We start from the raw sequence: 16,649 nt of genomic DNA on the forward strand, positions 1-16,649 counted from the left end.
GGAGAAAAACATACGAAGACACACGCTGGGGAACAAACATCAACACTTGCAGGATGTAACCAGCGTGGGCCTCCGTGAATGGAAATTACCAAAATTCCTATGTCAGACTGAGGGACTAGTGGTCTAAGAGCACCTGGCACTAGATGGACAGGACACCTTCAGGTCAGGCAAGATCCAGGAGTGCTGTATCAGAGGTGGGTGAACAGAGAGAAGACCAGATGCCCTAACCTTGTTTCTCTCTGGGAGGGTGGCTGGAATTTCACCGTCATGTTTCAGGAAGCAGAGGTGCTCACCGCCTTGGGCGAGGTGGGCGAGGCTGAAGGTGCTGAGGGTGTCTGCATGTCTTAGAGAAAGGGGGAGCCCACTGGCACAGGAAGGAGAACTGGCTGGAGGCAGGGCGCAGCACTAGAGGGAATATTCCTTGTGAGGGGACACAGGACTGTCTGGATCTGTGAGAAGCCCTGGATCCCTGTTCACCAGCTTGTCCTAGGGGAGTCCAGGCTGGTCCTTCCCCTCTGCTCCTGTAGCTGCAACACTACTTCCATGCTTCAGTTTCCCCTTGGATGTACCTGGGTTCCTCTTAGTGGTCTGAGGGCTTTGAGCTTCCACTGGAGGCTCTCAGAGACCTCAGCTCCACCCAGCAGGCTCCCTGGCCTCCACGCATGAGCCAAAACCTCTCCTGGGACACAGGTGGCCAGATCGAGTACCCTGGTGGGACACTGCATATTCACCTAGGATGTGACAAAGAGTGTGTGTCCGAAGAGGGTTGACTTCTGTTGATCAGGATGCAAAGTCACACAAGACGTAGAGCCTGAGGAATTGTTCCAGATTAAATGAAACTGAAGAGAGAGTTGATGAGACAAATTATAACTAAGTGCACCATGTGACCCTGGGTTGCATCCTATACAGCATATGAGTGGGACAATGGAAAAATCTGATGGTCTGCATATTGGATAATAGTACTGTAACAGCGCTACTTTCCTTCTTTGGTAACTCTACTGTAGTTATGTAAGGAAATGTCCTTTTTTTCAGGAAACACACACTGACTGTTTAGGGGCAAAGGAGCATCATGTCTGTAAGTTACTCTCTCAGAAAAAAGTATGTGTGTATGTGTGTATATATATATATATGAATGGGACGGGAGGAGCAGGAGAGCAGGAGGTGCAGGAAGAGGAGGAGATGATGGAGGAGATGGAGATGATGATGATGGAGATGGAGATGATAGAGATAGAGATGATGGAGTTGGAGATAATAGAGATGATGGGGATAATGGAGATGTGGTGAGATGTTAACCTTAGAGAAATTTGAATGAAGAGTATGTGGGACTTTTTCTTTTTTTAATTGGGGTATAGTTGTTTTACAATGTTGTGTTAGTTTCTACTGTACAGCGAAGTGAAGTAGAGTTCCCTGTGCTATACAGCAGGTTCTCATTAGTTATCTATTTTATACATATTAGTGTATATATGTCAATCCCAATCTCCCAGTTCATCCCACCCATCCCTCCCCGCCGGGACTTTTTTTATATTATCATCACAACTTTTCTGTGTCTGAAATTATTTCAAAATAAAAAGTAAAAACAATTAAACAAAAACAGGTAAAGTTGCACAGAGCCTATATGTCCAACCCAGAGCTCTGGGAGCTGATGCCTGGGTACTGGACAGTGGAGAGGGCTTAAGGAATATGAAGACTCTTTAAGGGGAGAACATGAGAGATCTTGTTTGTCTGAAAATGTCATTATTGCACCCTTATCCTAACGTGGTAGTTTAGCTGGGTATGGAATTTTCAGTTCTGAGATATTTATACTGTGGGCTCTGAGGATTCGCTTCTATTGTCAGGCATCTGTTGTACAGATTAAAAATTGTGCTCTCCAACTGCTCATCTCCTGTAGAAAAGCTGTCTTTTTCCTCTGGTAGATTTGGGGTTTTGTTCTTTATCCTTAATGGCTTGGAACTTCCTCTCAGTAAGTTTCAGTGTGGAATTTTTAAGGAATTCACTTCGTTTGGCTCACAGTGGGCTCTTTCAATCTGGGGGCTCATGAATTTCTTCAGTTTTGGAAATGTTCCAGCCTTCCTTCCTTCCTTTCTTTCAAATAATCCTTTCTATTTCAGTTTCTTAATTCTTTTTACTACTTTTAGACAGATGTTGGTCTGTAGGGATCTATATTCCATGTGGTTTAAAGAAGAAGAAGAGAATTTCTTCTTTATGCTGCTTTGAGAGAGAAGTTCTCTCTTTACTCTGCTTTGAGAGAGATACTCCTTAGCTATCTTCCATCCTGGAAGATAAAATTCTTATTTTTCCTCTACTTTTTTTTTTTTTTTTTTTTGCGGTATGCGGGCCTCTCACTGTTGTGGCTTCTTCCGTTGCGGAGCACAGGCTCCGTACACGCAGGTTCAGTGGCCATGGCTCATGGGCCCAGCCGCTCCACGGCATGTGGGATCTTCCCGGACCGGGGCACGAACCCGTATCCCCTGCCTCGGCAGGCGGACTCTCAACCACTGCGCCACCAGGGAAGCCCTTTCCTCTACTTTTGATTTACAGTGTTGTGTTAGTTTCAGGGGTACAACCAAGTGATTCAGTTATACATATATTCAATACATATATCTATTCCTTTTCAAATTCTTTTTGTACTATTTTATAGGTTTAGGTATTCTGGACATTACGTATAAAAGCAGTCATAAAATGTGTGACCTTTTGTCTGTCTGCTTTCACTTAACATAAAGTTCCTGAAGTTCATCCATGTTGTACCATGTATCAGTATTTCCTTTTATGGTTGAATAATATTCCATTTTGGGATATATCCCATTTTGTTTATCCATTCACCTACCGATGGACATTTGTGTTGTTTTGATCTTTTGGCCATTGTGAACAGTGCTGCTATGAACATTCATATACAAGTATTTGTTTGGGTCCCTGTTTTCAAGCCTTTGGGTATATACCTAGGAGTAGAATTGCTAGGTCAGATGATAAATCTGTTTAACTTTCCAACGAACTACCAAACGATGTTCCACAGTAATTAACCATTTTACATTCCAACCAACAACATACAAGAATTGTTCTAATTTTTCCACAACCTCACCAACAGTGATTATTTTATTTTTTGCTATATTTATGGTTATGGGTGTGAAGTGGTATCTTATGGTTTTGATTTAGATTTCCTTAAGACACCGTTTCATGTGCTTATCGGCTGTATATCTTCTTTGGAGGAATGTCAATTGAAGTCCTTCGCCCATCTTTAAAATTTTTTTTTGTTGTTTTTAGGTGTTTATATATTCTAAGTGCTAGACCCTTTTCAGATATATGGTTTGCAAATAGTGTCTCCCATTCTGCTGCATGTATTTTTGCATATCCCTTTTAAGTTGTATTTATTTATTTATTTTAAATTTATTTCATTTATTTATTTTTGGCTGTGTTGGGTCTTCGTTGCCGCGCCGGCTTTCTCTAGTTGCGGCGAGTGGGGGCTACTCTTCATTGTGGTGTGTGGGCTTCTCGTTGTGGTGGCTTCTCTTGTTGCAGAGCACGGGCTCTAGGCGGGTGGGCTTCAGTAGTTGTGGCACGTGGGCTCGGTAGTTGTGGTTCACAGGCTCTAGAGTGCAGGCTCAGTAGTTGTGGTGCACGGGCTTAGTTGCTCTGCGGCATGTGGGATCTTCCCAGACCAGGGATTGAACCCGCGTCCCCTGCATTGGCAGGTGGATTCCCAACCACTGCGCCACCAGGGAAGTCCCTTAAGTTGTATTTATTAACAATAAAATGAGTATCTGTCACTATACCTCACAACCTCAAAAGTTAGAACAGTGACAGTAATTTATATCTACCTGGGTGCCATCCCCCTCCCCAAATCAAAGGTAACTTTGATAAGTTCTGAATTTTGTGTTTATGTTTTCTGTTTATTAAAGAAATAATTCTTCTAGATAGATGTGTATGCCTAAACAATACATCATCTTGTTTGAGTTGCTTTTGAACTTCATAGAACGGTCAACAATTTGACATGATGGTGAGTGGTTTTCCAAAATGATTGTAGCAATTTACACTCCCTCCTCCCCAGTAATATATGTGAGGTTATTGATTCCCATCTTCTCCAATACTTGCTTTGGCCAATTTATTATTTTTAAAAAATTATTATTATTATTTTTTGGCCACCCCATGTGGCATACGGGGTTCCTCGACCAGCGATCAAACCCGTGCCCCTTGCAGTGGAAGCGTGGAGTCCTAACCAGTGGACCTCCAGGGAATTCCCTGGCCAGTTTATTTTTGCCAGTTGAATGGGCTTAAAATGGTACCTCACCACCTTGCTTTGCATTTTCCTGATTATCACTGAGATTTGAGTATGTCTTCATACGTTTATTGGCCATAAGTATCTTCTCTTCTGTAAGTGTCCATGGTGGGTTTTGCTCCTATTTTTAGGTCGGTTGTCCTTCTACTGAGTTGTAGGTGTACTAGGAAGATCTAGACGTATTTTTAGGGATAAAGAGGATAGGGTGGTGGTGGTGGGAGGGGCGTGTTCCAGGACAGAGGCGTTTTCCCTGCAAATCTCACCGACAGAGGATGCTGTCACTCTGTATTTTTGCCGGGGATAGCCAGGGAGAATTGGCATTTCACTGTAGGTTTAATTTGCGCTTCGCTCAGATGGAGTGAGACTGAGCATCTTTTTATCTGCTTCCAAGCCATTCGCATCTCCCTCCCGTGGACCACCTGCTCATCTTTTCATCCCTCGCTCCTCCTCCGAGGATCTACTTCTCCCTCTCTTCACATTTCTTCTTTCACATTTCTGTCTGAGAACCCCTTCACACCTCGGTATTCTCCTCTTTTCCCGTTTCTCTCTCTTCTTTCCTCTCCCTTTCTTCCCTCCAGGTCTCACCATCTTCTGACATCACATCCTCCAAGCTCCTAGTCTGCTCTCTCCCCTCTCATCTCCGGTGTCCCTCCAATGCCGCCTTTTCTTCCACCTCCCCCACTGTCCCTTCTCTTTTCCTGTTTGTTTCCTACTTCCCATGACATCTCAGCTCTTCTAATTGTTCCCTCCTCTCTCATCTTTCCAGTCCCTCTTTCCAGTGATTCTAACACCTGCCTCTTTTTAAAACATTTTTATTTTATTGAAGTATGGTTGATTTACAATGTCGTGTTAATTTCTGTTGTACAGCAAAGTGATTGTTATACATACACATACATTCTTTTTCATATTCTTTTCCATTACGGTTTATCACAGGATATTGAATACAGTTCCCTGTGCTATACAGTAGGACCTTGTTGTTTACCCATTCTATATATCACAGCTTGCATCTGCCAATCTCAAACTCCTAATTTATCCCTCCCCCCACCTTTGGTAACGACAGGCTTGTTTTTCTATGTCTGTGGTCTCTTACTGTTTTGTAGATAAGTTCATGTCTATCCTTGTTTTTAGATTCTACATGTAAGTGATATCGTATGATATTTGTCTTTTTCTTAGTGACTTCACTTCGTATGATGACCTCTAGGTCCATCCACGTGGCTGCAAATGGCATTATTCCTTCTTTTTTATGACTGAGTAACATTCCATTGTATATATGTGCCGCATCTTTATCCACTCATCTGTTGATGGACATTTAGGTTGTTTCCCGTCTTGGTATTGTGAATAGTGCTGCTATGAACATGGGGGGGGTGCATGTATCTTTTTGAGTTATAGTTTTGTCCAGATATATGCCCAGGAGTGGGATTGCTGGATCACATGCAACACCTTCCTCTCCCTCCATCCTTGTTTCTCAGTGGAGACACAGCAGGGACCTTTCTCCTCTCTGCCATCTCTCCCCGCTCCCATCCTCTCCTCTGTTGAGAAGCACAGAAGGTGAGACCCGTCCCCCCACCCTTTCTCTCTCTTCTCCGACTCCTGTCTCTGGTGTTCCCCTGAAGGCAGCACATTCTGGCCCTGCGTGGGACCTTGTGGCAGTGATTTCTGGGGTGTGTGTGGGGGGCACCCTCCTGCAGAGCTCCTGAGGAGACAGTGAAATCAGCCGGCTGAACCCTTGGGAAGCCTGCAGGAAGTTGCCCTCCCACGAAGTCCTATTTCACTGTCTCCAGGGAGGTCCTGGGGACCCTGAGGACGGGGATCTGCCAGGCTTGAGCAGGGGCTGCAGGAACAGGTGTGAGTCTCCCCTTCGCCTTTCTGTTTGGACCTGTGTGACTTTGGGCAAAGGACTCCACCTGTCTGAGCCCAGCACCTGCTCATCTGTATGCAAGGTCTGTGAGTAGCTGACCAAGGGCTGCCCTGGGGTGGAAGGAGGTAGCTTGGCTGAGGCTCTGCTGGGAGGTGGGGACTCACCCCAGGGGGTCCCCACGCGCTGCGCACTGTCTGGGTCCCCTGGGGGTGGGCCTGTGTCTTGGGGTGGCAGTGAGTGACCCATTGGTGAGGTATGTAAGTCCTGGCTGCCTTGGGGCCTCTGGGGATGGATGAGGAGCTGTGACAGGGACACAAGCTCTCAGGCAGAGAAGTTGGCTCCGGTCAAGTTTTATTGGACCCCCTTTCAGCCTGGGGCTCTTCACAGTTGCCGGGCTGCCTGTACCCCTCTCTCCCCCGGCTACAGCTCTGTCCATTTGCCTGAGGGAAGGAGAGAGGGTGGGCAGAAGGAAGGGGCTGGAGACAGGTCATCAGTCCCTGGGGTGGGGCCCTCCCTGTCTCCACAGAATCGGCCCAAGGGTCCCCAGTCCAGCCGCCCCATGAATCCGAGCTGCCGGGTGCTGGGGCAGCCCCTTGTGGTCAGTCCTCGGCCGGCTACGTGGCTGGCGTGTGCCCGTTGGCCATCCGCCTGGCTGCCCGGCTCCGAGGGCCATCGGTGGGGGCTGCTCCGGGCCGGTGAGCCGCCCTGTTCTTCAGCTGCGGGTACTCCTGGGCTGCCTCCCCATCGCTGGAGTCTGACTCTTCCACGTCGCTGCGAACATCCTTCTCCATCTGGGGAACAGGGTGAAGGGAGGAGGCTCGGGGCGGGGCTGGGCTGGGCTGGGGGCTCCAGGGAGGCACAAGCTAGCCAACCCTTGCCCGGCCCTACCTGGTCTTTCTTTTTCTTTCTTTTTTTAAAATTATTTTATATGTATTTACTTACTTAATATTTATTTATTTTATTTATAAAAAGTTTTGGGCTACGTGCACGGCATGTGGGATCTTAGTTCCCCGACCAGGGATCGAACCCACACCCCCTGCATTGACAAGGCGGGGAGCCTTAACCATTGGACCGCCTACCTGGCCTTTCTTTATGAAGCTGTAGATCATGCGAAGGATAAGGCAAGACCAGAACACGTGCAGCAGCTGTAGCGTCATCAGAAGCACATTGAAAAAGTAGTAGCCGAAGAAGGGGCCCGAGTTGGCAATGGACTCGTAGTATGTGGTGTAGAGGATCCTACGGTGGGTGGGCAGGAGGGAGAGAGGCAGGGGTTCACTGGCTGCTGTTGCCCCCAGTCCTAGGAATCTCTAACTTGCGTGACCTTCCCTGCTCCAGAACCTTCTATAGCTCCCCATTACCCACCCCCAAAGAATGATACCTGTGCCCTTCAGCTGGGCATTTAAGTACCCCCCCCCACCTGGTTATGTTAAATTCAAAGAATGAACAAGCTGGACAACTGGCCGGTCGTGACTGTAAACCCCAAGGGGGTGCTTAGTGTCCCAGCAGCTCTCCTGGGTGGTCCTTTCACACCTTCTCAGATCCCTCCCCCTTCCCTCCCACTACCACCTTCACCCAGATCAGCTGTAGGGTCATCAGTGACCCGCCTTGATCAGACAGCAGGCACCCAGCTGGCCTCCCTCCTCCTCATGTTCTTTCCTCACGTGCCTGCAGGGACCCACACTCCCATGAGACCACTTCATGGCTTCTCCCTCTCCATCTCCTCTGCAGGCTCCCCCGACCTGCAAACATCAGGGGGCCCCAGGACTGGGCCTCTCTATCCACACCTGGTCTTCGGTGACCCTGTCCAGTCTCGCGACTGCAAACACTGGACATGAACGTCTCTCCCAGAACCCCAGGCTGGTGTCGACTGCTTCCTCCACTTTTCGGTGGTGGTACCTGAGGGGCATGTTGCAGACCCCTCAAACCCGGCGCAGCCAGAGCTAAGCTCCTGATCCTCAAGCAGTAACTCTGAGCCCGTTCCCATCTCATGACCCTTGAGTCATCCCCAAGTCCACCCACTTCTCTCGACTGCATTGGTCGAGCCCCAACATTGCCCACCTGGACCAGTGCTGTCGCCTCCTCCCTGGTCCCCCAGCTCCTGCTCCAACCTCTTACCAGCTATTCCCCCCGGAGCCACCAGAGGGAGCCTGTGAGTACTCGAGTCAGGTTCCCCCCATCCTCTGCTCAGAACCCTCCAGGGCTCCCACCTGGCTTGGGATAAAAGGCCAACTTCTCCCCAAGGCCTATAAGACCTTGCATACTCTCTCCCGTCAGCTCTGTGCTCTCCCCTCGTTCTCTCCCTCTTGCTCACTCTGGTCCTGCCACACGGGCCTCCTCTTTGTTCCTCCGACATGCTGGGCACGGTCCTGCCTCAGGGCCTTTGCAGGTGCTCTTCCCACTGTGATCAGTATTCTCCCTCACCTCCCTGCAGTCTCTATATGAACGCTGTCAGTGAGGCCGACCACCCTATTTCCAGCTATCCACACAGTTCCTGTGACCTTCCCAACTTTTTTTCCCTTTAGCACGATCACTGCCTCACATGTTCTGCAGTCTACTTGTTTGCCTTATTATATTTCCCCACCTGCCAGTGTCAGCTCCAGGTGAGCAGGGACCTTCACGTTGTTCCCTCTGCTTGTTGCAACAGGCTCATCAAATTGCCGGGCAAAGACTTTAGCGCGTGGGGCCCGACGCTGTCTCCCAACCCATGTTCCAGGCACGCGGCAGGGCATGATGACTAAGCCCAGTTTTCTGTTTCTCCTACCTCTGGGCCTTTGTATATGCTGCGCCCTGTGCCGGGGACACCCTTCCTTGCCTCCTCCTGGAAACCTCCCAGCCCACACCCCAGCTATCTGGATCGGGGAACCCGGGAACCGAGGAACGGAGGGTGAGGCGGGCTTGGATCTCCGCCTTACCGCCGGCCCCCACCTCCCCAACCCCCGGCGGGAGGGCTGACTCACTGGGTGGGGAAGAGCACGAGGCGAGTGTAGAAGAAGACCAACGAGAAGATGATGAAGAGAGCGTCGCACACGCGCCGCCAGTGCGTGTAGTTGAACAACTTACAGGCCTGGAGGGGACAGCAGAGAGAAATAGACCTGGGGGTGGGGCTGCGGCGGAAGCACGCGGGAAGGGCGGGGCGGGGCCGAGAAAGGGCGGGGCCTCTTCCCGGGAAAAGGTGCCTCTGCCTGGGCCAAGTGAGTTGGGGTGCGTGGTCTGCGGATGATGGGGCTTGGGCCTCACCTCCCAGGAAGACTGACAGGGGGTGGGCCTCAACACCAGGGGCACCTGGGAGGGCGGGGGGCTGGGAGGGGTCGTGCCGCGCCAGGCGCACCTCCAGCAGGTAGTCGGAGGAGTCGTGCAATAGCAGCACCAGAGAGCCGATGCGCAGCAGATTCGTGCTGTAGGAGAAGACGATCAGGGTGATGGTCACAAAGTGATGTGCCACCTGCTCCTTGAAATCCTGCGGGAGACGGAGGGTCATAGCCGGGATGAGGCTGGGGGGCCGGAGCGGCCCCACCGCGCAGGGCTGGGAGCAGGCCCTCCCAGGGGGTTGCTTGGCATGTGGACCCTACGCCTCCTGCCTGAGACACCAAGGGTCTCTGGGAGTGCGGTGAGGCCACCCCTCTCCTCCTGGAACTGGGTCACGACCGCCCCAGGCCAGACTCTTGGCCTGGCCTCACCTTGCGCTTGGTGTCGAAGGGCAGCGTGATCAGCAGAGAGACGTAGAAACTCAGCTCCAGGAGATACCAGTGGTACAGGGCCGGCTTCAGGGGCTGTGGCAGGGAGTGCAGGGTTAGCTGTGGGGAGTGGAGGTTCCCACGGGACATGGGGCATGGGGTAGGGCCCTCCCTATTTGCTCAAACCCATGACACATGAATCCCAATGAGTGAGGAAGGCATGAGCTCCCCATCCTTAGAGGTAATCAAGGGCAGTGGTTTTGTGGCAGCTCCTGCTTCCAGGGTGTCCTGACTCCTGGCCCCTCTCCATTCCACACGGGAGCCAAAGAATAGAGTGGGATTCGGGGGGGGGAATGATGGTGTGATCTCCAGCTTTGGCGCTCTTGCCTGTGGCCACAGGAACTCTGCCCTGATCCTCCCACTAGCCTCCAAACACCACCCCTCCCACTCACCTGCTGTGGGTAACTGTCCCAGCACATTACCGGCGTCCACAGCCACGATTCCTGCGGGGACACGGGAGTCTGAAGTTGTCCAGAGGTTAGAACCCAGCCCCCCCAACCCCCCAACCCCAGGCCTGGGGCCTCCTCAGGCCTCCCTGGCCCTTGACATGCTGCTGTCACTCAGGCCGGCTGTTTCCTGCCTGGTTGCAACTCCGCTCTCACTGTAGACCAGGGGCTGATTCAGAATCCCCAGCCCCGACACACAGTAGGTCCTCTCAACAGGCACCCATGGAGTGAACATTCACCACGACCTGGCCTCATTCCCTCCACCCTCCCTCTCTGTGCCTTGGCACATGCTTCCCCCTCTGCCCGAACCCCACACACCCCTTCCCAGTCCAATCCAGGCCCAGCGCATACGAGGTGCTTGAGGGATAGGGCAGGTGAGCTGTCAGGTACACTCACGTGGTAAAGAACCGAGATTCCACCGATGAAGGAGCACAGATAGAATGCGAACCTCCAGCTGCAGGCGGGGAGGGAGCCCCTGAGGCAGCTGCCAAAGGACCAGACCCCCCGCCGCACCCCCAGACTCCCCCTTCCCGGCCCCACCCTGGGCTTACCTGGCCTCACAGAACTTCTTGGTCAGGCAGGGCCGGTCCTGGTTCCGGCGTCTCCGGAACCAGTGTTGGGTCTGTCGCAGGGTGAGCCCACACTGGGTCGCCAGGAGGCTCATCTGGGGCTGGGGAGGGAGTGATGGGGGCCAGGGTCACAGAGGTGGCCTCCTGCCCATGTCCCAGGACAGGCAGGACCCAGCTCTGCTCCCCCCCTCCCCTATAGCCCCAGACCTCGCCTGTGGGGTGCTCTACCTTTGGAGATGGGGGAGTAGGGGGTTTCACAGGGTGGGGGTCTCCCCAAAAAGAGGCCTTATAAAAACCCAGCTCTGCTCACAAACACCCCCTCTAGAACCTCCCCCAGGGGACCCAAGCAGGCCAATGGGGAGGGAGGAGGGGGTCGGGGATCTCACCTCTGTGGGTCTCTGCCCTTCCATAAGGAAGTGTTTCTCCAGCGTGGCATTGGGCTTCACCGGCCTCCTGTTCTGGTTCCGCACACCCAGCCACCGGCTCAGGGGCAGGCCTATGAATCTGGGTGTAGGGGAGACACAGCTTGTCAGTCCAGGTGGGGAAACGGGGGCTCACTGGGCCGCATTTTAGGACCCTGGAGGTGATAGCCTGGCTGTTGCACTGTGCCCAGAGAGGAAGCTGGATTGGTCTTCAAGGTGGGGCATGAACAACTTTGGTGGTACCCAGGCACCTTCACTCCATCCCAAACCAGGGATGAGAGTCCCCTCGATGCCTGTCTCATGATGGCCTGGGTCCTGATCCGCCCCTCTACCAGGCTGGGGGCCCCCTGCATGGGCAGAAGCAGGTCTGCTTCTTCTCAGGCCTCCCTCCACCCAGCATCCCCCCCACCCCTTGTGCACACTTGGAGGAGCCGGGACCCTGGTGAGTCAGTTACCACATTGCCCACAGAGGGGCCCTCAAGACCAGGGGTCGGGACCAAACTGCATGTCCACCATCCTAATATCACCTTTCATTGGGGGAAACTGAGGCTCAGAGCAGCCCAGCAAGGAAGTTATTCCAGACTCAATTGTGGTGGGGGGCAGGCGGGGGTGGGGTTGGGACATGACTGCCATTTACTGGACACTTAGGATCTGCCAAGCATGCGTCCAAGTCCACCTCGTGTGCTGGCTCACTTAACACTATTATTGTTCCCATTGTCCTGATGGGCAAACTGAGGCTCAGAGAGGCCAGAAACATGCTCAAGGTGACACAGCAAGTGAATGGCAAACCCAGGATTCATTTTCCCTTAACAGGGAAAACCTCTGTCTTTGTTTGACCCCAGAAAAGCTACTTCCAACCCCACTGCCCTTTAGAAAGGCAAGGGATGCCTTTGGGAGGAGTTAACACTGCCACCTCAGCTGGAGCCATTGGCTAAATAGGTGGGAAAATAGACCCAGCCTTCAAGGCCTGGCTGAATTGGGCCTCCCAGAATCCCTCAGGCAAAGCCTCGATCCTTGCTGAACTACCTGCTGTGTGACCTCAGGCAGGTCATTTGACCTCTCTGTGCCTCCATTTCCTCTTCTGTAAAATGGGGATAATAACAGTACCACCTCACTGGGTGAGGGCTGAGTTAAGACAAACAAACTGCTTAGAGCAATGGGTGGCACAGAGGAAGAACCCAAAGTGTGTCTGGTAAATGCAGTGTCAGTGGACATGCCCTGGGTTCCCCATGTCCAGCCTGTGTCCTGGGAGCCCAGACCCTAGGAAGCTCCTCGTGAGTGGGAGAGTCAAAGCGAAGTGTAGAACGCTCGCACGTCCCTGTGGTCAAAGAGTGGGACAGAGGGAAGGACCCGAAGTGAGGGCCAGAGGGGGTTAAGGGCTTTGTGGGGAGAGGGTCAGGGCAGGCTTCCCTGGAACCCAGCCTTGAAGGAGCTGCAGGGGAGTGAGTGCAAAGGCCAGAGGGTTGCAAAGAAGGTGGGGGACCTGGAGGGAGGGGAGGGGGAGGGGCCCTCAGGCATGGAGGGGGAAGCCGGGGGAAGCGGGGGCAGGCCCGGTGGGGGTTGGCCATGGGGGCAAGGCAGGTCTGGGAGCTGTGGCCGCAGCATTAGTCAGGTAGAAAAGGGTGGGACCACCTAGGTCAGAGGGAAGGGACCCAAGAGCTGGACAGCCAGAGAAGGAGGAGGAACTCCAGTTCGGGGCAGCGTTTGGGTCACATGAGAAATGACTAAAAATCCACGGGGTCTGGCAGCCAGGAGGGCGCTGGGAACCTGGGCAGGCGGCATACACTCGGGGGCCGGGGGCCAGGCTGCAGGAGGCTGGGGGTGAGTGGAGGGAGGGCCCCAAAGCGGGGGGGGGGGGCTGGAGTGCCTATGCCCCTTCCTTTGGCTAGAAAGGGGAGCGGGAGAAAAAGGTGGTAAGGGAGAGGACAGGAGGTGGGGATGGGGGAGAGGTGCCCATACAGGGCAGAGGGAGGAGGGAGTGGACAGGAGTTCCTTCGCTGACTCACTGGCCTCTGCAGACCCATCCTAGGTCAGCCAAGCAGGCACGTCCCCTCCAGGGCCCCCACTTGTTTTCTGAAGATGCTAGCACACCCAGACCTGAGCTGCCGCCAGCATTCCAGGCATCAGAGACCATCGGAGTGGGGGTGGCGGCAGCTGGGGGCAGGATGAAGCCCAGAAAAGCACTCTGACTCAAAGCCAGGCTCCGTCCAGGGACACATGAGGATGAAATCACACAGATGGGAGAGCACAGGGCGGGTGCTGCGCACACACGAGCGATGACGGGGTCAACCTGCCAGGGCACAGCGGACACTCACCTCTCGAAGGTGAAGCGCACGGCCACCAGGGCCAGAGCCAGGGGCAGGGCCATCAGCATGTCCCGGGGGTGGGCGTAGACCAGGCCATCGCGGTCCTCCAGTACAGCCCATGAGTTGTTGGGTGGTAGCCAGAACCTCTCCTGCCATAGCCACTCATTCAGGCTGGACCACATACTGTGGACACAGGGGTCCAGTTAATGGAGAACTCTGCACACAGGACAGGTAGAGTGGGAGGGCCCAGCACCTCGCCCTCACACCCCCCAGCGCCTAGCAACCTGAAGTTTATTAGAGCCAGTGTTAAGGACAGACTTGGGCTGGGTGTCCTCAGGCAAATGACCTGACCTCTCTGAATCTCAAGTTCATCTGTAAAATAGGGACAGTAATACCCACCTCTCAGCCCAGCCTGACACGGCACACGAAGTGCTTAGCCCAGTGCTTACTGACCCTTAAATATAGCTCATGACAGGAGTTATTATTCTGTACTCTACAGACAAGAGAACGTTGGCCAGAATCAAGGGAGTGGCCGATCGGGGTCACGAACTGGAGTTCTCAAAATGTCCGGGAAGGTTTTCTGCCACTGTGGGAAGGTGCCTCTGATACACCCCAAAGATGAAGGATTTAAGGAAATCCACAATTCTCTCCCCGGCCGACCGTCCGCACACGGACTCCCCTTGAGGTGTGAATGTCGGCTCTCTCGCTCGCTATCCCACGAGCCCGGCTGCAGCTGGGCGAGACAGCCTACTGCGTGATCGAGCTTGCTGCCAGATACTGAAGCAGTGGCCGAGGTGGGCCAACTTTCCACCAAGGGCTGCTGGGGAGCTGCAGTGGGGCCCAGCTGTCCTGAGGAGCCCACATAGCTTCTCCTGTTCCCAAGATTTAAGACTAAGTGCCCCAACCCCACACTGGTGCCCACTTGCAAAGTTTGTTCATTCATTTGTTTGTCCATCCATCCACCCACCCACCCATTGTCCATCTACTCATCTGTTCATCAGTCCACCTATTCATCTGTTCATCCATTCAGCCATACCGTCTGCTTGCCCACCTGTACACCTACCCAGCCAGCCAGCCAGCCAGGCTGCCATCTATCCACCCACCCACCTACCTGTCCATCTTCCCATCCATCCATCCGCCTATCCATCCATCCATCTACCTGTCTGTCCATCCATCCATCCACCCACCCACTGTCCATCTACTCATCCACCCATCCGTCCATCCATCCACCTGTAATCCGCTCATCCAGCCAGCCATCTGCCTGCCCACCTGTACCTCTATGCGTACAGCCATCTGTCCATCCACCTGTTCATCCACCCACCCATCCACTCATCCATCCATCCATCCACGAGATACCCTCTGAGTGGCTTGTCCATGCCAGCCTGGGGCTGGATATTGGGGACACAAGCAGGGAACAGAGCAGACACATTCCTGTCACCATGAAGCTCACAGCCCAGCAGGGGGAGGCAACCAATACACAAGTAAACAGACTCCTAAATAAATAACACAGTGCGATGGGCCTGGTAGAAAAGAAACAGGGTGGTGCGATTTACCAAGGAAGGTCTGAGCTAGGTCTCAGCTCATACACCCTCTGAGCTGAGACCTAGAGGTGAGGAGGGCCTGGGTTTGTGCAGAAGAAGGTAGTGGTGCTGCAAAGGGGGCTGGGAGGGGCTTTGCAGAGAAATGAGCAGCAGGTACAAAGGCCCTGAGGCAGGACTGAGTAAAACTGAGTGTTGGAGGACCAGTGAGGTTTCCTGTGTGTCTGGAGTAGAGTGAGCAAGGGGAGAGCGGGGGGAGGGGACGGGGCAGGTCATGCAGGACCTGTGGAATTTGGATGATCTCCTCCAACATTTTATGATGAAAAATTTCAAACCCACAGAAAAGGTGAATTTACAGTGAACATCTATATACCCACCACCAGACTCTCCCATTCACGTTTTGGTCTATTGCTTCATCACACATCTGCCCACGTATCCATCCATCCCTCTATCCACCCACCAGTGCATTTCTCGGTGCATTTCAAAATAAGCAGCTGGGGTGGGGGGAGGGATAAATAAGGAGTTTAGGATTAAAATATACACACTATTATATACAAAATAGATTATCAACAAGGACCTACTGTATAGCACAGGGAACTACACTCAATATCTTGTAATAACGTATAATGGAAAAGAATCTAAAAAATAAATATATATATGTGTATATATATAACTGAATCACTTTGCTGTACACCTGAAACTAACACAACATTGTACATCAACGATATTTCAAGAAAAAAAATTTTAAAAGCAGCAGACATCAAGTCACATCACCCCTAAATATTTCCAGCGGGCAGATCATTAACGAGAGCTCGATATTGACGAATGTGTTTTTTTTTTTCAAGGTAAAATTTACTAGAGCAAAATGCATTCATGTTAACTGTACAGTTGCTGAGTTTTGACAAATACACGCACCTGTGTAAACCAACCTCCGGCCACAAACACTCCCATCCCTCCACAAGGTTCTCTCTTGGGCCCCTTCCCAGTCAGCCTCCATCTCTACTGTCCAAAGGTAACGTCTGCTCCCGTTTTTTTTTCCATCAGGGATTACTTTTGTCTGTTCCAGAACTTCATATAAATGGAATCACAAACCCCGTCTTTGTGTCTAGCTTCTTTCACTTGTGTAATATTTTCGAGATTCATCCCTATTGTTCCAAGATCAGTAGCTTCCTTCTTTTTTTAAAAAAAAAAAAAATTTATTTATTTGGCTGCGCCGGGTCTCAGTTGCGGCGTGCAGGCTTCTCTCTAGTTGTGGCGTGTGGGCTCTAGAGCGCACACGCTGGGGCTCAGTAGTTGTGGCATGCGGGTTTAGTTGCCCTGCAGCATGTGGGATCTTAGTTCCCCGACCAGGGATCGAACTCGTGACCCCTGCATTGGAAGGTGGATTCTTAACCACTGGACCACCAGGGAAGTCCCGAGCTTCTTTTTTTTCTTATTCCCTGATCTTTGGTACCAAATGAATATACCACGATTGGTTATCACTTGCTTGTTGCTGGGTGTTTGGGA

General features: G+C 52.3%; 1 protein-coding gene across 1 annotated transcript in view; it reads right to left on the reverse strand.

Annotated features, from left to right (window-relative positions):
* Nucleotides 1-5,105: 5,105 nt before the first annotated feature.
* CERS4 (ceramide synthase 4) overlaps nucleotides 5,106-16,649 on the reverse strand; it is a 32,009-nt gene continuing 20,465 nt past the window's right edge. Inside the window, exons 2-11 of the mRNA XM_079917597.1 lie at nucleotides 13,615-13,788; nucleotides 11,264-11,381; nucleotides 10,860-10,978; nucleotides 10,705-10,762; nucleotides 10,255-10,305; nucleotides 9,806-9,898; nucleotides 9,457-9,585; nucleotides 9,086-9,192; nucleotides 7,208-7,364; nucleotides 5,106-6,919 (exon numbers count right to left, since the gene is read on the reverse strand). Of these exons, the coding sequence (XP_079773723.1) occupies nucleotides 6,743-6,919; nucleotides 7,208-7,364; nucleotides 9,086-9,192; nucleotides 9,457-9,585; nucleotides 9,806-9,898; nucleotides 10,255-10,305; nucleotides 10,705-10,762; nucleotides 10,860-10,978; nucleotides 11,264-11,381; nucleotides 13,615-13,787 (1,182 nt within the window). The 5' untranslated portion in view covers nucleotide 13,788 and the 3' untranslated portion in view covers nucleotides 5,106-6,742. The remainder of the gene's footprint in view (nucleotides 6,920-7,207; nucleotides 7,365-9,085; nucleotides 9,193-9,456; nucleotides 9,586-9,805; nucleotides 9,899-10,254; nucleotides 10,306-10,704; nucleotides 10,763-10,859; nucleotides 10,979-11,263; nucleotides 11,382-13,614; nucleotides 13,789-16,649) is intronic.

Source organism: Stenella coeruleoalba (genome assembly GCF_951394435.1).
Source record: "Stenella coeruleoalba genome assembly, chromosome: 3".
Taxonomy (NCBI): domain Eukaryota; kingdom Metazoa; phylum Chordata; class Mammalia; order Artiodactyla; family Delphinidae; genus Stenella; species Stenella coeruleoalba.